Source organism: Macaca nemestrina, chromosome 9 (genome assembly GCF_043159975.1).
Source record: "Macaca nemestrina isolate mMacNem1 chromosome 9, mMacNem.hap1, whole genome shotgun sequence".
Lineage (NCBI taxonomy): Eukaryota > Metazoa > Chordata > Mammalia > Primates > Cercopithecidae > Macaca > Macaca nemestrina.
The window spans coordinates 123,790,333-123,813,189 of record NC_092133.1 but is presented as its reverse complement, the minus strand read 5'-3'; the positions used below and the strand labels follow the sequence as shown (position 1 = coordinate 123,813,189).

Here is a 22,857-nt window from a genome sequence, read left to right as displayed (position 1 = left end):
GAGAGCTGGTGCAATAATCTGATATAACCAAGAGAAGACAGATGGATTGATTTAAATTATTCTGACACTCTATCAGTAAACTGAATTGTGCACCATGTAATTGTTCTTAGTGTCTGAAGAAGGTATTAATGTAGTATTTGTTGATGGGTACTGAAGTCTATTCAAAGCTAATATGTAATTGTTCTGATCATGCTGAAATTGGGCTTGATTTAAGGATGGTGAGTACTTTATATTCTGTTCTTAGGCTTTTCAAATGTGTTTAAATAACATTCATTTAATATAATTCTTTAGCAACCCAGGGAAAGAAAGCTAAATACTATCATTCACTTTTTGCTGATAAAAAAAATTAATGTGACTTAATTATCTGCCCACACCTCACTCCCTATAGGTCACCTTCTAAGGTAATTGAAAAAGGTGGAGATTCAAGGGTGGAACCTTTATCTCACATTGCTTTCAATGAGGTCTGTTTCCAACCCGGCTAGGAGTTGTTACTCATTCCACTGGTCAGCTCTTTAAGTCCAAGACCCCTGCCTTTTTCTGTATGATTTTACTTCTGGCAAAAGAGGGAATCTATGTGCAGGAAAGGCCACACTGAAATGAACTGAATGGATAACTGACCTCACTAAAGTGACAGCTCGTTAGGGACCAAGCCAGTGAGAACCAGAGATCAGTTCTCCTGTCTGCAAGTTTAATGTCTTCAACCACAGGCTATCTTCCTCCTCACCTTGGTTCCTTCCTGATCTACCCACAACTATGTCAGAATGTAGCTGTGTGTCCAGTTTACTGTCTATATAAATGAGTGAAAAAAGGAGATGGTTTGGTGATGTTTCTGTAAAACACTTACAACAAAAAAATCACTTTATAAAGATTTGAACTCCAATCTCTCATTCCAAGTTTAGCAGAAATGAACATTTTACTGCATTTCTCTTAATGCTGATTTTGTTTATGGCAATTAGTAAAAAAAAAAATTGCATTCTACAGCAGTTAAGTTATCGAAGCTAGTACCCGAAAGAAAAGGTAATGGAAATTTACATATCACCTGTTTCACAGAGTAATTTTAAGTTATTGACCTTGAATCTCCATATTGAGTATCTGATCTATGGTATGTTAAAGGATTCTTTTTTGAGAACTTTACAACATACTTATGATAGAAATTCTATAGAACTGTTTACTGTGTGTAGCATATGGCCTTGTGTCTCTTGATCTATGTTGGCGGTTTGATTCAAAAAATCAACAATACCCTTGAGCATCTTCACATATTTTCTAAAGCTTTATATAAAGAAAAAGAAGAAAGTGGTTTGCATATAATGTGTTTATTGTAAAAAATCCAAATAATACAGATGAGAGGGAGGAGAATGCTTCTAAATTCTGTCATCTGGAATTAACCAGTCAATATATGGTAAATATCTTCTACTCATATCTTTAGGCAAATTTTCAGAGAGGGTGGAGAAAAATAGGTGAGTAGAAATATGCACATTCATATTTGAATAGCTGTAATTTTGTAAAATTGAGATTATAGCGTGAGTGCTGAAAAATAAAAATAAAATTCTAAGCTTCTAACCAGCTGAATTGACCCATTTTGGCCAAGAGGACCTCAGAGAAACCTTAACAGCTGAGTTCCCGGCTGTGGTGGGATGGAAGGTCAGTCATGCCTCAGTGCACCCCTTCCTTATTAACCCTTAACCAGAATTCTTTCCAAGGAGTAAGCAGAAATCAGCTCTGGAACACAATAAACAGATGACTCGTTCCTTTATCACCCTTAGCCAGTCATCTGAGGCAGCCACGGGACTCCCCCTCCCACTTTGCTGTTTCCACATTACCACTTGCCAGTTTCCCGGTGCAACCCTTCCCAAAACTAGACTGCCACGTCTGGACAGGTTTCCGCTGACTCAAGGAGGATGCCCAGTGAGAGTTTTGGTGTCCTTGGCTTCACCTTTCGATGTCAGGAGGGCCAGATCTCTACCCTTGGATCATGCTAACAGCATTTTTTGTACATGTGACCCTTGAAGAGGCACAAAGCTCAATTGCACTTGTGCGTGTTTTGCCTTTCATAAATACTCAGGACTCCTCCTGTAGCTTATTGAATATGTATACTCAGCTACCCTGATTAACATAAATCCCCGTGTTGCTCTCGACTTTTGCTGGAGGATACCCTTCCCATTGCAGGGTGGCCAGACTGTAGCTTGCAGGAGCTGCCTTGCAGAAGGACTGGTAGCTCCCAGCTGGTTTGTGAGTGGACTATTTGGAATGCAATGTGAGATAAAGATCCTATCCCCTCCCTCACCTTTCCCAATTTTATTAGAATTTGGAAAGGAGAAATAAAACTTTCTTTCCAAATTTATGAACCTCATGATTCTTCAGTTGACAATACTATGTTTGAGGAAAATCATGGGCTTTCAGTGCCTGGCATACAACCTGAAGGCCACTAGTTTCAGACTTTTACCTTAAACGGTTACCTAAAACATTAACATTTTGAGTTTACTAGTTTTAAAACTATATTTTTATACTTTCAGATTTGTCTGTTAATTGCCTGCTATGAAACATTAGATAGTTATTTTTATATTTTCATGGTTGATAGTAATGGCATTCTGATTTATAACCATAATAGTGAAATTGTCCTTTTTCCCTTTACATAATTTTCATGGATACAGTGCTCACCCATCAGAAGATTTGCTATAGTTTCTCTCTTCCCATAGATAGCCACATGCTGAATACAGCTAATAGTTATAGAATTTTTTATTACAGGTGCATTGATTCACCCATTGGTTGATTCAGTGTATAATTAGGCATTACATTTTTAAGAAGTTCTTATTGGTGGCATATTCTCTGTATATTTGTATGTATTAAAAATATATTTGTTTCCTATATATTTAAATTACAACTTAACTGAACAGAAAAATTCTTGAGTCACAACTTTATTCTCTGAGATTGTATAAACATTGTTAATATCAGATGTTATGGAGAGGTACCAGGTACAAACTTATTGAATTTTTTTCCTCCATATAGATAGCTCAATTTCTTTCTAGATGCCTATAAGACTTCCTTGTTTAATCTATTGGAAACCTCATTAGGAAATTTTGTGGTACTCAAAATTCTATGGCAGATTTTCTTAAGACATGATGTGGAAATTCAAGTCTTTATCTCAGAAAAATATTTTTCTAATATATCATTAATTTTTTTTTTCTACAACAACTACATATGCACCTGATCTCCTTTCTGTTCCCCTGCAATTTCTGTGCTGACTTTTGTCTTGTCAGCTTGAGATGCCACAACAAAATACGATAGGCTCGGCGGCTTAAAGAACAAAAGTATTTTTTCTCACAGTTCTGGCAGCTAAAGGTCCTAAATCAAGGTGCCAGCTGTTTGGGTTCTTAGTGAGGGCTCCCTTTCTGGCTTCTAGACAGCCTTCCTGCTGTATTCTCATATGAGAGAAAAAGAGAGAATTAAAAAGAGAGGGAAGGAGAGGAAATGAATTTCATATCTCTTCTTGCAAGGACACTAATCCTATTGAATAAGGACCCCAATCTTATGACATTATTTAGCCTTAATTACCTTTCTAAAGACTATATCTCCAGATACACGCACATTGGGCATTGGGGCTTCCACTTAGGAATTTTAGCAAGGGGACACCAACATTCAATCCATAGCATTCGCCCTAGACATTTATCTCATTGTTCTTTTCCATTTCATGTTGTGTGTGCCTCGGAGCTATTTCCTGTGTCCTGACTGGTAATTTAGTCGTGCTTATTCTGGCTACTAGTGGGTTCATCTCTGTAATTCTTTACCTGACTACTGCCAGTTCACTCTTTCTCTCCTCTTGTTATTTCATCGTGTGCTTTTGGTTTCTTATACTAGCATGTTTTTTTTGTTTGTTTGTTTGTTTGTTTTTTAGATCACAGGGAACTCTTTTATTAACTCTTTATTTCTGAGGAGTGTAGTATTCACAAGTAATATTTTAAAATAGATTTATCTTTAAATGACTTGCGTAGCCCTTGTGAAATCACTCTTATAAGGATTCAATATATTTGTTAATACTTGGCAAGAACCATTCAAGTTATAATCTTCCTTTATTAATTAAGGAATGATCTTCAAGAGGTGGCCGATTCATTCAGTGCTAAATAATCTTACTAAGAATTTTGATTATGTTTTAAGTATCCATGTATATCAAATGACTACTACACTGATAGTCATATAATATATATTTGATCTTTTTTCTTTTTTGCTTTTTTTAAGTTCTAAATGAAATGAAGCTGGAGTTCAAATATCATTACTGCATGAGGCAATGTGAGGCATTCATAAACATTATCCATCATAAAAGCAACACCCATGATAGAAAAGAAGGCAGCATTTGGGTTAGGAATTATATAGATTGATTGCTGCAGAACAGCTAAGTTGCAGTTATGATAACTTTTCCTCCGTATTTTTGGTGTAAATCCTCTGTCTACAGCTGCACATTTCCATGCATTTTCGAGAAACATGGATTTATACAGTTTAATACCACATACTGTGCCATCTACTTTCTCTAACAGTTGCTTTCCTAAATGAATTGGCAACTAGGCATATCACAGTAGTGTTTTGTTTTATTTTCTATGGTGTTAGAAATTGTTTGCTCTTGAACAGAAAATGAAAATCTTTGCACTCAAAGTGGCTTTTGACAACTCCTTAAGTGCCATTGCTCCTAAAAAAGGATAAGACGTGTTTTGAATAATTTACTAGTGCTAAAATGTCACATTTTTGAGAAATCTATTTTATGGTTTTTCTGAATATCTGAGCCAAACACCTCTCTGGAATTTAATAACTTGTGTCTCTGCCTTCCTAAGTAAACAATAAATTGTCTTCCTTTTTGAATAAAAGTTGCCATGACAACTTGGCAGGCGTGGGCTATGGAAGTCAGATACCGAGCTCTAGTATTTCAAAGATGTGATATTGTTTTTGGCAGCTCTGATTTAAGAAAAACTGAAGGTGTATTTTCACATAGTATATCAGTGGTGGACTTCGTAATTAGACTAAATTGTGTATATTTTTGCAGGTAATTCATTATTTAAGTACAATGATATTCTTGCTCTTTATGATAACTTCAAGACTCTTTCTTAACTAATCACAGAAATCCAGAGATTAAGGAAAATGCCAAGGTTATTTTATAAATGCTGATTTCAAAAATTATCCTGAACTCAATTCTGAAATTTTGACATTTTAAAGAAAATATCTATTTAGTAATTACAGGAAAATTTTGCAGCATCAAATAATCTGTTATATAATTCACCTAAAGATTACATCTTTAACTTCAATGTTCCTGAAATCTTTGTAATAATACTGTCAATAGGGATAAAAATTAAATTTTGATTTAAACACATTGAGTATTTTCTTCAAAACCACCCTTTTATACCATTCACTGAAAAAATAAATGAATTATTATTTTACATAATAATTTAATTTTTAATTTTATAAAAATTTCAGTGAATGCTATAAAAGGGTGGCTTTGAAGAAAATATTCAATGAAATGATTTCTAGGTGGCCTTGCTCAAAGTTGCTTAAGTTTGGTTGCAAGTAAAAAGGCCTGTTTTTTCAGTTATGATTCTTTCAGTTGACCATAACCTAATTCAAGGTGATCTAACAATAGAAAAAGACTCAAGGTTTCATGGAATGAACAAGTCCAGTAACAGGTCACACCTAGATAAACTTGCTCAGGGATCTGGCCCTTCCTTCCTTCCTTCCTACCTTCCTACCTTCCTTCCTTCCTTCCTTCCTTCCTTCCTTCCTTCCTTCCTTCCTTCCTTCCCTCCCTCCCTCCCTCCTTCCCTCTTCCCCTCCTCCCTTCCTCCCTTCCTCCCTTCCTTCCTTCCTTCCCTCCCTCCTCCCTCTCTTTCTCTCATTCTTTTCTTTCTTTGATAGAGTCTTGCTCTGTTACCCAGGCTGGAATGTAACAGCATGATCTCAGCTCACTGCAAACTCTGCCTCCCAGATTCAAGCAATTCTCCTGGTTCAAGTGCTATGCCTGGCAGTAGAGACGGCGTTTCACCATTTTGGCTAGGCTGGTCTGGAACTCCTGACCTCAGGTGATCCACCCGCCTCGGCCTCCCAAAGTGTTGGGATTACAGGCATAAACCACCACGTCCAGCCTGTAATTCTTTCTTTAGCAATGTGTTTGCCTTATCTTCAGACAGAATTTCCTCATAGTAGCAAAATGGAGCCAGTGGTTCCAGGTCTCACGCCTACATATCTCAGCAATCAGAACAAGGGAAATGATCTCTTCTCTACCTAAATTCCTGAATGTCTCAGTAATTGCTCCTTCTTAGGTTATCTGCTCATGCATGCCACCAACCACTGTGACCAGTGTAATAACATGAGCAAAATGGCCTGTGCCCAATGTCAAGGAAGGTTCCCACCTCCAAATCTTCTGGTTGTGAAGCCCAGTACACACAGATGAGTTGAATACATACCAGAGACACATCCACAGTGTGTTTTACCCTCAGACAACCCAAACTATCAGTGTCATTATGAGATTCTGGAACAGAGGGAGGGCTGGAAACCCATTGAGGTGTCAGAGCCTTTGGGGGCTGCATGATCTTCTTTCTTCTTTCTTTATATTTACTTTGTTCTTCTTTCTCTGTAGACCTTTCTTTTCTTTCACCAAGGTGTACATATAATTTGTGTGCCATACCCAGAGTTTAATTGCAGATATACCTAGGGCGTTTTATTTGTTTGTTTTGTTTTTATTTTTATTTATTTATTTATTATTATTTTTTTTGAGACAGAGTCTCACTCTGTTGCCCAGGCTGGAGCGCAGTGGCCGGATCTCGGCTCACTGCAAGCTCCGCCTCCCGGGTTTACGCCATTCTCCTGCCTCAGCCTCCCGAGTAGCTGGGACTATAGACGCTCGCCACCTCGCCCGGCTTGTTTTTTTTGTTTGTTTGGTTGGTTTTTTTTTTTGTATTTTTTAGTAGAGACGGGGTTTCACCGTGTTAGCCAGGATGGTCTCGATCCCTGACCTCGTGATACGCCCGTCTCGGCCTCCCAAAGTGCTGGGATTACAGGCTTGAGCCACCGCGCCCGGCCTTTGTTTTGTTTTTTTAAAATGGAGTCTCACTCTGTCTCCCAGGCTGGAATGCAGTGGTACAATCTTGGCTCGCTGCAAACTTTGCCTCCAGAATTAAGCAATTCTCCTGCTTCAGTCTCCCAAGTAGCTGGGATTACAAGCACTCGCCACCACATCCGGCTAATTTTTGTATTTTTAGTAGAGATGGTATTTCGCCATGTTGGCCTGGCTGGTCTCAAACTCCTGACCTCAGGTAATCCGCCCGCCTTGGCTTCCCAAAGTGCTGGGATTACAGGCATGAGCCACTATGCTAGGTCTTTATTACATAAACAAAAAACTTACTGTTAGCATTTAATCACTATTCTCAATATTTACATTTGGATCATAGTCTCTCTTTTAGGCACGAGGCAAAATCTATTTAGAATACTACATAGAATATTCTTTTCCTTTTTGTAATAAGTTACGTATATATCTCGATTGATGATTTGCTAAAAAATACATGAGATTCATGTTTTGACTGGATTTCAAGAATAATTTTATTATATTTAATTATCACTTAAATGATAAATGAATTAAACAAAATTCACATCCCAAACCTTATTATTCAAATCATAGACCTATTTATTCAACATTTTTTCTTATACTTACCTGAAGGCTTTAAAATATTTTTTGTCTACTAACTCCTCAAATTGATTTCATGGTTATAAAACATTGCAATCAGAATTAGCCAAAAATCATGTAATTTTTCTGGGTATTTCTCATCAAAATTGCTTCTTAAAACATTTACATCTCTTCACTGAGTGGGAAATATGAGGAATAAAGGCTTTGTGACAGGCACTATGGTAATATCAACAATGTGAACTCAAATAAAAGTAGAATGTAGTAACTCAAATTAAAGGAAAAAATATATTGTCTTCATTTCTAGGACCATTAGCTGAAAGCAGGCCCTGATATAACCTCATTTTTAAAGAAGAGAAGTTTGAATTTGTTATTACTAATTGTAATTATACCATAGGTTTTTAGTAAAAATTTCGAAAGAGACATTTTTGTTCAAAAGGACCTGTTTGTTCTGGTGAAAAATTAGATATTTGCACCCAGTATACATTTCCTTCTAACTCTTGTATATTTAATAATTTCCTCTAAAGACTACTAATTTTACACGCACTCACACACACACACACACACACTCATGTAAAATACAAAACTTAGAAGGAAATATATATTGAAATTGTTAAATATACAAAACATGTAATCACTATTCTCCACATTTATATTTGGATCATAGTCTTTCTTTTAGTCACAGGACAAAATCTACTTAGAATACTGCATAGAATATTCTTTTTCTTTTTGCAATCGATTACATATATGTCTCGATTGATGATTTGTGAAAAAAATACATGGGATTCATGGTTTCACTGGATTTCAGGAACCATTTTATTTTATTTAATTAGCACTTAGATAATAAATGAACAAGACAAAATTCACATTCTGAATTTTATTATTCAAATCATAGGGCTATTTATTTAACATTTTTTTCTTATAGTTCATGTGTGTGCGTGGGTGTGCACATTTATTTATGTAATCCAAATTCATTTCTCTCAGAGTTTAGTTAATTCATTTGGCTCTTTTAAAGACTATTAATACTCTTGAGTTCAATAGGTTTTTTTTTAAGAATTGTAGTTAAAACATCTCTGTTCTTGATATATATTATTATCTGTTATTGCAGGAGGATACAGACCACAATTACTACATATCTCGAATATATGGCCCATCTGATTCTGCCAGCCGGGATTTGTGGGTGAACATAGACCAAATGGAAAAAGATAAAGTGAAGATTCATGGAATATTGTCAAATACTCATCGGCAAGCTGCAGTAAGTGTTTTGACATTCAGGGTTCGTTTTTCCTACTGTGAAAAAAATAGTTGCTTTAATTGGCCTGTAGCCATTTCTTTTATAAGTTTGATAATTAAATATTAAAATGGCCCTATCTGTGGTAATCATTTTTCAAGTATATTCAGTTCTGTAATTGTAATTTAGATTAATAATTACATATAAGATATGAAAGAAAATGAAATAGAATTGTTTTGATATACTGTCATTAATTTAACCAATTTTCTTAGTCTATCTGATGAACGTATATTGGATTCAAAATTGAGCTTTATCTTGGATTATTTTTAGTTTTCTTATAACCCATGAGTGTATAGAACATTTTAAAAAATTACTTGCATTTGGTATCTTCCCATTTACATGAGTTTATTCCTCTTGGTCTTGGATTTAACCAAAGATTTAACCGAAGTCATTTATGACTTAGATAACATATATAGAACAAATTATGTTCTTAAATGAAGACGTTTGATATAAAGAAAAATAATAAAATATAGAAAGCATCACATTGATATTTTAAGCCTGGGCTCATTATTTCCTAACCGTGCTCCTGAAATAAATAATTTAACTATTCTGAGGTGCTTTCTGCATGTGTAAACTGGAGATGAGAGGGAATATTAATACTTGCCTCCCTTTCCTTACATGGTCATGAGTAGGCTATTCAAGGGCCAGCCTGAATGCTCAAATGCATTAGCTTTTTCAATCTTCACAACAATCCTATGATTTAAATATTATTACATCACACATTGCAGATAAGAGAACTGAGGAGTCTTGGAAAATTCAGATAACCTGTCTAAGGGTCTCCACTAGAAAGTGGTAAACTGGGGTATTAACCTGGGTAGCCAAGCTGATGCTCAAATTTTGTGTGTAAAATGTATCACACTTGGTTCTCAGAATGTTCTTTGATCATCATTTTATGATAAATGCCGGATTTCACATTTTAACAGGTGTTTGGTTTTGCTGGCCTGGGTAACGGTGGTGATAGTGTCATTGATGAAACCATGAGATGTTCTCTTCAGTATGACCTGAAGTGAAAAGAAAACAGCTTTAACCTTTCAAGTTATTTAGAGAGGCATTGATTTGATAAATGTTAAATATCAAAATTTTTGGCAGTGGCCTTCCTTGTTTATACGTAGATGTTCCTGTTTTCAGGAGATCAACTGCTAAAAGCTAAATGGAAATTAAGAAAAGTATACTATGATGATTCATTGAATTTTCAGTGTAGAGCACATGCTTCCTGAGTCTGAGAAGCAAACAAAGTAGCTACCTTTCCTTACTAAATTCCACCATCCACCCCCACCCCACTTTTTTCTATATTCAGGCAACCCCAGGTAGGCAAGATGACAGATTTAGAAATAATTCACTGTGGAATTTCCAACAGATTTTCAAGAGAAGAGAAAATGGTAAAGAATAGATTCGAACAATGTCTATCTGAGATCTATTGCATTTGACAACCTTCCTACTATAGCACAGTGGTTAATAGTATAAAATATACTTTGTGGAGTTTTGAATGTTGGTGTGTGCACATGGGGATTCAGTGACGTGGCCTAGTTCTAGTGTCAGTCACTATGGGTGACATCTATAAGCAGAGAAAGAAGTTCCTCAGTTAAAGTATTAGCTGATTTCTTCCTCTATACAAATATGGCTACCATCTCTCTCCTCTGTTCTGCCCCCCAATGTAAGACAGTTTGTATCCTGCCTCTCCTTAAAGAAGCCTGTTCTCTTTGCAATAGGGTTTACTTGGTTGCCTTGTAACAGCTCTCTGATTGTCTCATGAAAAATGATAATACTGTAGACAGTCCCTTTTTTTCTTATTGTTAGTATGGCAGTGACATTGTTTGTTGCTTTTAACACTTGAGGTCGCCTCAAACATAAATGGAAGGACTTGAACTTCTGGTTGTAACTTACCTGGTGCTCTTTATGTTGATGGTTAAATATATACAATTGTTAGAGGCTTTTGTTTTAGATACTCTGCCATTGTCATATCTTGGGTTCTTGGTTATCCACGAGTATTTAAGCCATTAACAAACATTTCTTCAGAGTTAGAAATTGGTGGAAAAAACTATCAACAAAATTCGACACACTTCATATTAAAAACTCTCAAGAAACTAGGCATAGAAGGAACATACCTCAAAGTAACAAGAGCCATCTGTGACAAACCCACAGCTAACATTATACTGAATGGGCAAAAGCTGAAGCATTCCCCTTGAAAACTGCCACAACACAAGGATGCCCTCTCTCATCATTCTTATTGAACATAGTATTGGAAGTCCTAGCCAGAGTAATTAAGCAAGACAAAGAAATAAAGAGCATCCAAGTCAGAAGAGGGGAAGTCAAACTATCCCTGTTTTCAGATGGCATGATTCTATATCTAGAGAACCCCATAGTCTAGGCCCAAAAGCTCCTTTAGCTGATAAGCAACTTCAGCAAGTTTCAGGATACAAAATCAATGTTCAGAAATCACAAGCATTCCTATACATCACCAACTGCCACGCCAAGAGTCAAATCAGGAAGACAATCTCATTCACAATTGCCACAAAAACAATAAAATACCTAGTAATACAGCTAACCAAGGAAGTGAAAAATCTCTGCAATGAGAATTACAAAGCACTGCTCAAAGAAATCAGCGAAGACACAAACAAATGGAAAAAAAAAAATCACATGCTCTTGGATAGGAAGAATCAATATCATTAAAATGGCCATACTGCCCAAAGCAATTTACAGATTCAAGGCTATTCCTATCACACTACCAATGACATTCTTCACAGAAGTAGAAAAATTTATTTACAATTCATATGGAACCAAAAAAGAGCCCAAATAGCCAAGGCAATTCTAAACAAAAATAACAAAACTAGAAGCATCACATTGCCCAACTTCAAATTATACTGCAGGGCTGAAGTTACCAAAACAACATGTTACTGGTACAAAAACAGTCACACCGACTAATGGAACAGAATAGAGAGCCCAGAAGTAAGGCCACACATCTATGACGATCTGACCTTCAACAAACCTGACAAAAACAAGCAATGGAGAAAAGACTCCCTATTTAATAAATGGTGCTGGGATAACTGGCTAGCCATATACAGCAGATTGAAGGTAGATCCCTTCCTTACACCATATACAAAAAATCAATTCAAGATGGATTAAAGACTTAGATGTAAAATCCAAAACTATAAAAACCCTGGAAGACAACCTAGGCAATACCATTCTGGACATAGTAAAAGGCAAAGACACCAAAAGCAATCACGACGAAAGCAAAAATTAACAAATGGGATCTAATTAAACTAAAGAGCTTCTGCACAGCAAAAGAAACTATCAACAGAGTAAACAGACAACCTACAGAATGGGAGAAAATATTTGCAAGCTATGCATCTGACAAAGGTCTAATATCCAGCATCTACAGGGAACTTAAACAAATTTACAAGAAAAAAAAAAAACATTAAAAAGTGGGCAAAGACATGAACAGGCACTTTTCAAAAGAAGACATACATGCAGCCAAGAAGCATATGAAAAAAAGCTCAATATCACTGATCATTAGAGAAATGCAAAACAAAAACCCCAGTGAGATATCATTTCACACCTATTAGAATGGCTGTTATTAAAAAGTAAAAAAAACAAAAACAAAAACAGATGCTGGTGAGGTTGCAGATTAAAGGGAACACTTATACACTGTTGGTGATGCTGTAAATTAGTTCAACCATTGTGGAAAGAAGTATGGCAATTCCTCAAAGACCTAAAGACAGAAATACCATTCAACCCAGCAATCCTATTACTGGGTATATACCCAGAGGAATATAAATCATTCTACCATAAAGACACATGCATGTGAATGTTTATTGCAGCACTATTCACAAAAGCAAAGACATGGAATCAACCTAAATGCCCATCAATGACAGATTGGATAAAGAAAATGTGGTACATATATACTATGGAATACTATCCTGCCATAAAAAAGAACAAGATTATGTCTTTTGTGGGAACATGAACAGAACTGGAGGCCATTATCCTTAGCAAACTAATAATGGAACAGGAACCAAATATACCATGTTCTTACGTATAAGTGGAGCTAAATGATAAGTTATGAACACAAAGTAGGGAAAAACAGACACTGGAGTCTACTTAAGGGTGGAGGGTGGGAGGAGAGAGAGGAGCAGAAAAGATAACTATTGATTGCTAAGCTTAATATTTGGGTGATGAAAGAATCCATACAACAAATTCCTATAACATGAGTTCACCTGTGTAACAAAGTTTCACACATACTGCTGACCCTAAAATAAAGGTTAAAAAATTTATATGTGCTATTATGGTTATATTGTATCTCAAGACCCAATATACACTTAGGGTTGGATTAATGACAGTGGAGGTATAAACCCTATTTTAAATACTCTTTCTCTTAATTTTGAATATTTTTGGCCTCCATCTTGTCAGATCTGATTCCATCATTATAGTTTTTACTTCATGATGTGTTTCATACAAGGCTAACTCAGCACAGAGCTTTGCTAGCCACAGTCTTGTGCACTTCTGTGCTTTCGTTTATTAGTATAAAAACCAAATCTCTTATTTGGCAGGTCTAGATGGGCCAGAAAATTTGTATTTCTACAAATTCCAAGGTCATGCTCATGCCACTAATCCAGGGACCATGCTCAGACTCTATAGCAGGGGTTGGCATCCTGTTTCTCAAAAGGTCAAGATAATATGTTAGTTGTTGCAGGCCTTATGGTCTCTGTCACAACTACTTGACTCTATTGTTATAGCTTAATAGCCATAGACAATATGTAAATGAACAGGCATGGCTGTGTTCCAATAAAACTTTATTTATGGAAATAAAGAAGACATTGGTCCTGTATCTACTTTATTACTCTCAACAGAAAACACACACACACACCCACCATACATGATCACACAAACACACACACAAAAAAACACTGACACACACTTCCATTTTAACAATAAGATTGGTAATATTAACTATTTTCCATCTGAAAAAAAATGCTACGTGAACTCCTTCATTTAAATTTACAGCCTAAATATTACAAATGTACTTGCTAGAATATTTGTAAAATTCCCCACATTCTCTTTTCATAAATGTGATTACTAAATATTAGCCTGAGCTTTCCAAACTGTATAGAATAATCCATGTTCTAGCATTTCCTCAGTTGGTCTTTCTACCTTTCCAATCCTGCTTGGTTCTCTGTTTCATTTCCATTGCGCTTTTCTCAGAATAAAATCAAGTTGTTACAAAAGATGACAGAATTTTAATATTAAAGTGATATTATGACCGGGGGCTGAGTAATGCCCACATACACGTCTACAGGCAACACACACACATACTTCATGTTACTGAGGTGGTAAACCACAAGGGAAAATGGAAAATGGCAGACATGAATCCACCTTATTAATTAGCTTTGCTTCTGTTCTCATTGACATAAAAAGCTCTCTGGTAATTTGGCTGGAAACAGGATTTAAATTTAAGCTCCAAGGGGAAGAAGGGAGTTTCTCGAATCTTATCACCAGTTCATGTAATTTGCATGCCCATGAGTATATATTCTGTCAACAAATTATGCAAAAAAAAAAAAAAAAAAAAAAGATTTAGCTCGGGATAGTCCCAGGGCCAGAGGGCTAACAATTTAGCCCTGAACAAGCAAGAGGTACAGTGAGAAGGCAAGAATGTTGACCCTCCCAGAAGAGGCAACTTATCACCCACTTCCCTGCTTCCTGAAATGGAAAAGAGGAGGGTACAAGAGATGTTTTACCTAGGAACATTATTTTTTTAAAGACATATTTCCCCCTTTACCATCACTGCATATAAATGTGGTCCAAACACTATTTTGGAATCTTAGATAATATTCTTGAAAGAGGAGGAGCGTGGAAATAAAGTAAGTTTTTCCTTTTCTCCCATCCACAATAATATCTTATAATTTCAGAGCAGAATAAAACATAGGAATCATTTAATTCACATATTTGACATGCCCACACACATTGGTATCTCTTTCCTTTTATAATCTCAATCATAATCATTGGTATTTACACGACGTATGTGTATAGTGGAATTTGATTACATGTACTTTCAAATCTCTCCATTGTCATTTTTGTTTAAATAACATTTCTTAAATCATTATTGCAAAATAAGCAAATGCTAAAACCTAGTTTTGCAGTTGACAAATTAAGGCAAAGACCATGTCTTTCTAGCTAAAGCAAAGTGAAGAATTGGTATGAGTTCCTGGCAGATGGTAAGCAATGAGGCAGGCACTTTATATTAAAATTCTCACAATTATCTGGGTATTTTGTCCTTCATTCAGAGCCGCACAGTTTTCAGGTTGCAAATCTAAAAGTTTCTGACTATAAACCTAGAAACCAGCCTGGACTTGTTCTTTTCCCTCTTTATAGACATTTGAAATTTCACATTTTTGTGATTTTCTTCTATATTTCTACATCTATATTATTTAATTTATTTCTGGACACAGTTTGATTCAACTGCCAGACATATTAGAATTATTTTGTCTTCTGAAATGACGTTCTGATTGACAACTCCTAAAGATATATCTCTCTGTCCTGGTGGAAGGAGTCCAGTGTTTGAAGTTAGGAAACCTTAGCTCCAACACTTATTTTTGTGGATTCTGGCCTCTTTGCACCTCAATTTTGTAAGCTGGAAGAAAGGGGGTAAAAATGCCTGCCCTGATTGCCTCCCAGTGCTATGTTGAGAATAAAAATGAAATACTTATAAAAGGACACTGAAAACCTCAACAAAACAATACAGTTGCTGAGCATTATTATTTGAGTGTTCTAATTCTTGACAACAAAAATAATAACCCTGTCAAAGAAAGTAGTTAAGGCAGTAAAAACAGATTGTTTTTAGGGTTATTGCAATGAGGGAAAGAATCTTGATGTAGAACTGGGCTCAGTTCTGAACGTAGCATGGGCAAGACGAAGATATGGCCAAGAGCAGAGTGGGCATCAGTGGAGGGAAAGTTATAAGAGGAGACGTGAGAAGTAAGTGGCTATTGTGCCTAAACTGAGTTGTTAGGATTTTTACTGAAGGAGGGTCAGGGTGATTAGATAGCAAGGGTAGGGGATGAGGGTTTGATCAGTATTGAGGATGGTCAGACATCAAGGGTGGGGAGGTCTTGCTAAACTGACTTAGCATCTTGTCATTCCCAAATAAGTTAATATCTGAGTCTCTCTAAGAGTCTCTCTCAGATAGATAAATACATAGATGCATAAATATGGATGGTTGGATGGATGGATGGATGGATGGATGGATGGATGGATGGATGGGTGGACAGATGGATGGATGATGGGTGGAAGAATTGCTAGAGATCTAGGTATAGGATAGACGGATGGGTAGATGGAAAGATAGGTAGACAGACATATTAATGGATGGATGGATAGATAGGTAAAGATGATTGATATATCTCTATATTTCTATCTATATCTTTCTATGTATATATTTTATGCCAAACAATTGCCAATATACTGTTTGCCAGACATAAACATACTCTGGCTTAAATATTTTTCAATCTTTCTATATGTTGGTAGGAAGATTGATTCTTTAAATATGAAACAACCGCAAAATGAAATGGTTGAAGTGCTATTCTCTATCTCACTCTATCTCTGTCATAATGCAGGTAAGGTTTTTGATGAAACTTGTTTGACTTTTTATGTGTTGATTGTTTAAAATTTTTATATTGAACTGTCTTTGATGACATTTCTGACTACTTGAATATACATAGAAAAATTCCTTTAAAAATTAAGTCTTCTAGAGATTTATTCCCTTCAGGAAAATAACTCATTGCTTCAGTTAGCAATGAGTCTCATATTTGCATAATGTTTAAGTTGGGAGAACTACATTTGGCTGCTGATGGTGACTATAGTAAGTTGGTTTTTCATATCAGACACATTTATTTTCTTCTGTGCATCAAAAAATCTGTTGATAAGTGCTTATTTTTCAAAATGATTAAATTGAAAGGCAATATAATTTGCTTTCTCTATTAGGCTATTATCTAGACTGTATGTTTTTGCCTGAGTTCTATTCGTAATGTCTAATAATAGGTTGCTTTTTATTTACTCTTACATTTGACTGGTTGAATAAACTTGCTGCATTCTGTCTTTTGAGTTGCTTCAATTCAAGTGAGACACAAGTTTATCAACCTGGTCTTACTTGTCTTTACTCGTAGGATTTTTCTCCAGTTTGATAACAGACTGGGATAAGTTGTGTCTGCATATGTCTCTGTAGCTTAATTTCAGTTGAATAAAGTCTTCTACATACATAAAGGAAGAAATATACTCGACATAATGTAATGTTTTATTGAATACTATTCATATTTTTGCTCTAATCAAATTCTAAATACTCAGAAAATTCGTAGTTGCAAAATAGTAAAGGAATTCTCTTTGGATATTTAAAAGGTATGTTCTAGTCTTCAACATCCTACGAAACAGATGTACACTCCAAAGTAATCATGGATTAATTTGTTTAAAAAATAACAGGGATTCAAAAGCATAGGATTTGGCATCATGAGATCCAAATTCAAGTTTCTTACAACTATGAGACCTTGGGCAAATCCCTAAATTCCCTGTCAATTTCTTCCTGTACTAAGTAGTTGTGATAGTAATGTCTGTCCTGCCTACCACATACAATATATTAAAATGAAATGTTATGGCACTTGATAGTTACTTATGTAGTTTAAGAAATTCTACTATTAATTCATTTTACTTGAATTATACTTACGTCACTTACCAAACTTAAGGTTAATCCCTTTTGTCCCAAGTATTATTCCAGGGCCTGACTCTTCTTCATTGCACAAAACTAGCATGATTCGAGTGGCTGAGTTGTATTTCTCTGCATGCCTGGGAAACGGGCTGGTCCACCAGCCTGGAAGCCAATAAGTACATGGAACAGTCTACCCCTGTCCTGCCGATGGCACTTATGACAGATTAAACATTCCCTAGGCCACCTAATATGCTGAAGTTAACTAACTCCTTTTACTGACATAATTACATAAATACATGCATATTACTAATAATTTAATCTACTCTTGCTATTCTTCCTGAATCTAGGAACCAAATTTTAGACATGGAAAGGACTTTGGAGAGCCTTAAGGACAGCTACCTTAAGAAATTCACATTGATCCATTTCTTCTTCATGTAAGAAATCTTAGCTTCCCAAAGCAAGAAGTTGCCTTCTTATTTGACAGATCATATTTGAGTTCCTATTTCATTACAATTTAATCTTATTTCTTCATCTTGGGTCTTTAGTGAAGGATGAGCACCATTTTTTACATAACATTAGCCATGGAAGGTAACATAATACATTCTGTGTTACCAGTGATGGCTATAAAATAATTCTAGATAGATAAATATCTATTCACCTTTTAAAGTCACGAGTGAGGCAAACATTTTAGGTTTCTGATAAACCCTGTTAGAAGGTTTCATATTAAACTTTTATAACCATAAACGCTGCTAAAAAGGAGACCCCTCAACCATGTCTCAGGTGCAATAAACAAGTGTATTTACTCTGCTTTTCACCTGAGATTCTCTTTTCCAACTTATTTCTTATCATCTTTTCTGTCATCTCTTCAGGAGCCTATGAAGACTTACGACAGTTTAATTTTAGATAACATGAGTGTAAAACATATTCTCATCCTAAAGTTATTAACTGATAAAGATGTTACATGACTCCTTTGAAAGAAAATGTTTCATAACAGAAAACTTAGCAAACTGTAAATGGAATATAACATTTTTTTAGAGTAAATACATCTGAAAGCAGATTATCTTAATTCTTGTGAAAAATCTTAGATTATAAAATATTGTGTTTGAGGATTGAGATTCCCTGGGCAGGTTAGTATTTCAGTATATTTTTAAAATATTTTTTATACCTGGTCCCAATATCTTTATTTGTGTCTGTTCCTTCCTACCTAATTATAGCATATCACTTAGGTGATGGATGGATAATACCCTACACAAAATGGCCAGGTTTCTATGTGGATTGTTTTTTTCTTTGTTTTTATTTATTTATTTTTATTTATTTTTTATTATTATACTTTAAGTTCTAGGGTACATGTGCACAACGTGCAGGTTTGTTACATATGTATACTTGTGGCATGTTGGTGTGCTGCACCCATCAACTCGTCAGCACCCATCAACTCGTCATTTACATCAGGTATAACTCCCAATGCCATCCCTCCCCACGCCCATAATAGGCCCCGGTGTGTGATGTTCCCCTTCCCGAGTCCAGGTGATCTCATTGTTCAATTCCCACCTATGAGTGAGAACATGCGGTGTTTGGTTTTCTGTTCTTGCGATAGTTTGCTGAGAATGATGGTTTCTAGCTGCATCCATGTCCCTACAAAGGACACAAACTCACCCCTTTTTATGTGGATTGTTTATAAACTGCCTTCCCATCAGAATGTCTAGTGTGCCTGGAATTCCCAGCCCCAGAGAATAGGCATCTTTTTTCTCATTTTGCTAGAGGTGCTCTGTTAAAATTCCAATGGGGCTAGAAGTGAAACCCTATTAGCCATTGTCTATTAATAATAGATTGCCAGAAATTTCCTACCCTGCAGCATCTGTCTGTAAAAAAATGCCAAGTAAGGTTCAAGTTTAATAACTGGGCCAAGGTAAAGCACATTAGTCCTGATTCCATGTGGGCTAAACTGTAGGATGCCAAGGATGTCATAAGGGAGCAACTCTTGGACGCTGTGTTGAGAAGTATCAATTTACTTAGCTTTTTGAAAAAAATTAGAAAGTTGACAAATGTGGCCAAATGGAAAACATGAATCTGCATTTAAAAAAAGAGGTAGGGGGCTCTTTATATTATTTTTTGTAACTTTTCTTTCTTTTGACATTATTTCAAAATAATTTTTTTTTTTTAAAAAAGAGAAGTTAGCAAAGGAGGATGAAGAAGGAAAATTGAACTTGGTCTAAATTTCAATTTCAATCAGCAATTGAATTTTGAATTATTTAGTTGCTTCGCTCATGAACTTTACCCACTAAATTACAAATATTTTCTAATTGGTACATAATATTTTACATATTTATGGGGTGCAGGTGATATTTTGTTACATGCATAGAATGTGTAATGATGAAGTTGGAGCGTCTGGGGTACCCATCACCTAGAGGATTCATCATTCCTGTGTGTTAGGAACGTTTCATCCTAACATGTCAGTGGAGTAGTGTCAAAACGCATGGACTTGGAACCAGATTGCCTGGATTTGAGTCCTCACTTTGCCAACTGTGAGGTTTAACATTGAGCATGTTATTAACTCTTTCTTAATCACTTCCTCATCTATTAAATGGAAGTAATAACAGTGCTTACCTCCTAAGGTTGGTCATTAGGACTAAATAATTTAGCATTTGTATAGTGCTTAAAGAGATACCTGGAATAATGTCCAAGATATCTGTTACATCGATAATAATAATTATTATGCAAACATTTACCTTTAAAAACGATCATTTTCCACTGACTGGAAATTAGGGAGTTTGTTGCCTGAAAGGCAGATTGTTATCTACTGAGAAAAGGAAGGACCTTTCCATTATCTGAACGATAAACACAACAAAATATTTTTTTGTCTTGCCCTGTTTGAGGATCATTGATCAAGGATGTCACAAAAACGTCACAACCTTCAGGCTTTGCGAACCGTAGTTTTAAAGACACTTGGCTAGCAGGAACCTCTAGATTTCAGTTCTGTCAATGGAAAATTTTAGGGCATACATGTGCTACCTGGTAAAGTGAGATTATGTTTTCCAGAAACAAGTCTATTCTTCCTTTTAACCTATTTCACTCTTGCCAAAGTTTCCTTACGGCAATGATTTTGGAGTTTCAAAGACCGCTTATATAACACAGAGCTTTGTTACTCAAAGTGGGGTTTAGGGGGCAGTATCAGAAGCACCAGGAGCTTGCTAGAAATGCAGGATTTCTGCCCCCTGAATCTGGATCTGAATTGTAACAGGAACCCTAGGTGATTCATTCGCACCTTGAGGTTTGAGAAGCTTGGAGAACTCTCTTGACTTGCTTCTAGGGTAGCATGAAAAATCTAGAAGCAATTCCTTCTGGCTCTCACCCAAACCCCATGTGTCCTTGAAGGGTTCTTTATAAAATCCTGTCACACTCTTTCTGTATCCCTGAACAGCTGGACTCTCTGAACTCTGCCAGAGTTGTAAATATCACATAACTAATATGAATAATTCTCAGCGTTTGCAAGTACAGGCAAGCTACTGTAGCCACGTGTTTGCTGGGAACCATGCAGTAAGAGAGGTCAAAAGATATGGTGATTGTTCACTTATTCTCAGGTTCATGTGCACCAGCATCAGCTAATTGCAAATGTTTACGTTTTGTTTTCCAGTTTATGAATATTCCCTTGAAGAGCGCCATTCAATAGCCAGGATTAATTAAGTTCTAAGTTTTGCTATGAAAAAAGTGCTGAAGAGGTTAGAATTTCTAACTCGGAAAATCAATTCAATTGATGGACTTTATTCTCAAAGAAGTAGCCAGTTCTTTGTTTGTGCATTTGTATATTGATCAGCCCTTTCCATGAACATTTTGATTTTTTAATTAGGTTTCCAGTGTTTTCAGGGACTGGATTAATGACCCATGTCTGTCAACTCCTCCCAGAGTATGAGAATGGTTAAAATCCCATTAAAAAAAATTCTACATGGTAAAAGCATTATTATGATCCTGCCCACTGTGCTATTTTATTTTGGGATACACTAGGCTCACTTAGGGCCTGGAAGCAGGATCTTACTTTATGGTATAACAAAGAAGTTTGCAATGCTCTTATTCAAATATATGCCTCTCCATGTTTTATTTTCCCTCTTTGATAATCGCTTGTTGTGAAAGCCTGCCAATTTTAATTTTTTTCTGTCAACCACATTTGAGTTTATATTACTTTTATTTTTTATATTTTTAGAGACATGGTCTTGCTCTGTCACCCAGGCTGGATTGCAGTGGTGTGATCATAGCTCATTGCAGCCTGGATCTCCTAGGCTCAAGCAATCCTCCTGCCTCAGCCTCCCGAGTAGCTGGGATTGCAGGCCAACATGGCTGGCTAATTCTTTTTTATTTTTGTAGAGACAGGGTCTTGCTATTTTGCCCAGGCTGGTGTCAAACTCCTGGCCTCAAGCGATCCTCCTGACTCCCAAAGCACTGGGATTACAAGTATGAGCCACCGCATCTGGCCTATATTACTTTTATAAGCAAAGTTATTTCAGTTTAATAGGGGAATAAAGCACGAAATGACAATTACCATTGAGAATTTTAAAAAAGAAAGTAAATGTTTTATACATTTAGAAGACAAGCTCCTGTCTTCTAAGGAACTATCCTTAGAGGGTAAGAAATGAAAACATCTGATCCTGGAATGTGAAAAAGAAAAAAAGAAGTCGTTGAGACTGGGCTGGTCACTGGGTGAGCAGGGGCCCCCTGTTGTGCCTAGGCCCAGGTGTGGCCAATGGCGCAATGGCTCAGCCCAGCTTGGTGCTCTATTAGCCCAGTCCCTGTGATTTGGTGCATTTGATCTAATTAGACTGCTCTGCACCTTTCTCAAATTTTCTCTCTTTTGTGTCTCTGGCCTCATGCATCTAGGTGCTTTCAAATGATGTTTTACTATTACTAATTTTTAAAGAAAATTATGTTGTTATGTCTACCAAGAGTGAAAGACTGACAATATTAAAGATTCCGTATAGAAAACACAGTCACTGAAGGCTTATAACAGGTGGGAAACGAATCACGTAGTATAAAAAAAGAAATATAGAAATTATACAGTTGTCAAAACGCAGGGTTTTGGAGCCCAACATGTTTGGATTGAAGTCTTATCTCTAATGCCTACTGGTTGATTTGAATTTATCACTCATCCGTTATTTTTGTAAAATTTTGTTTTGAAATAATTTCAGACTTATAAAAAAAACTTGCAAAAAAATTTTAAAGAGTTTCCATGTAGATTTCACC

General features: G+C 36.0%; 1 protein-coding gene across 1 annotated transcript in view; it reads left to right on the top strand.

Annotated features, from left to right (window-relative positions):
- The window catches only part of LOC105488240 (plexin domain containing 2), a 467,180-nt gene that overhangs the window by 223,848 nt on the left and 220,475 nt on the right, over window positions 1–22,857 (top strand). The window contains exon 4 of the mRNA XM_011752134.3: window positions 8,763–8,909. Within this exon, the coding sequence (XP_011750436.1) occupies window positions 8,763–8,909 (147 nt within the window). The remainder of the gene's footprint in view (window positions 1–8,762; window positions 8,910–22,857) is intronic.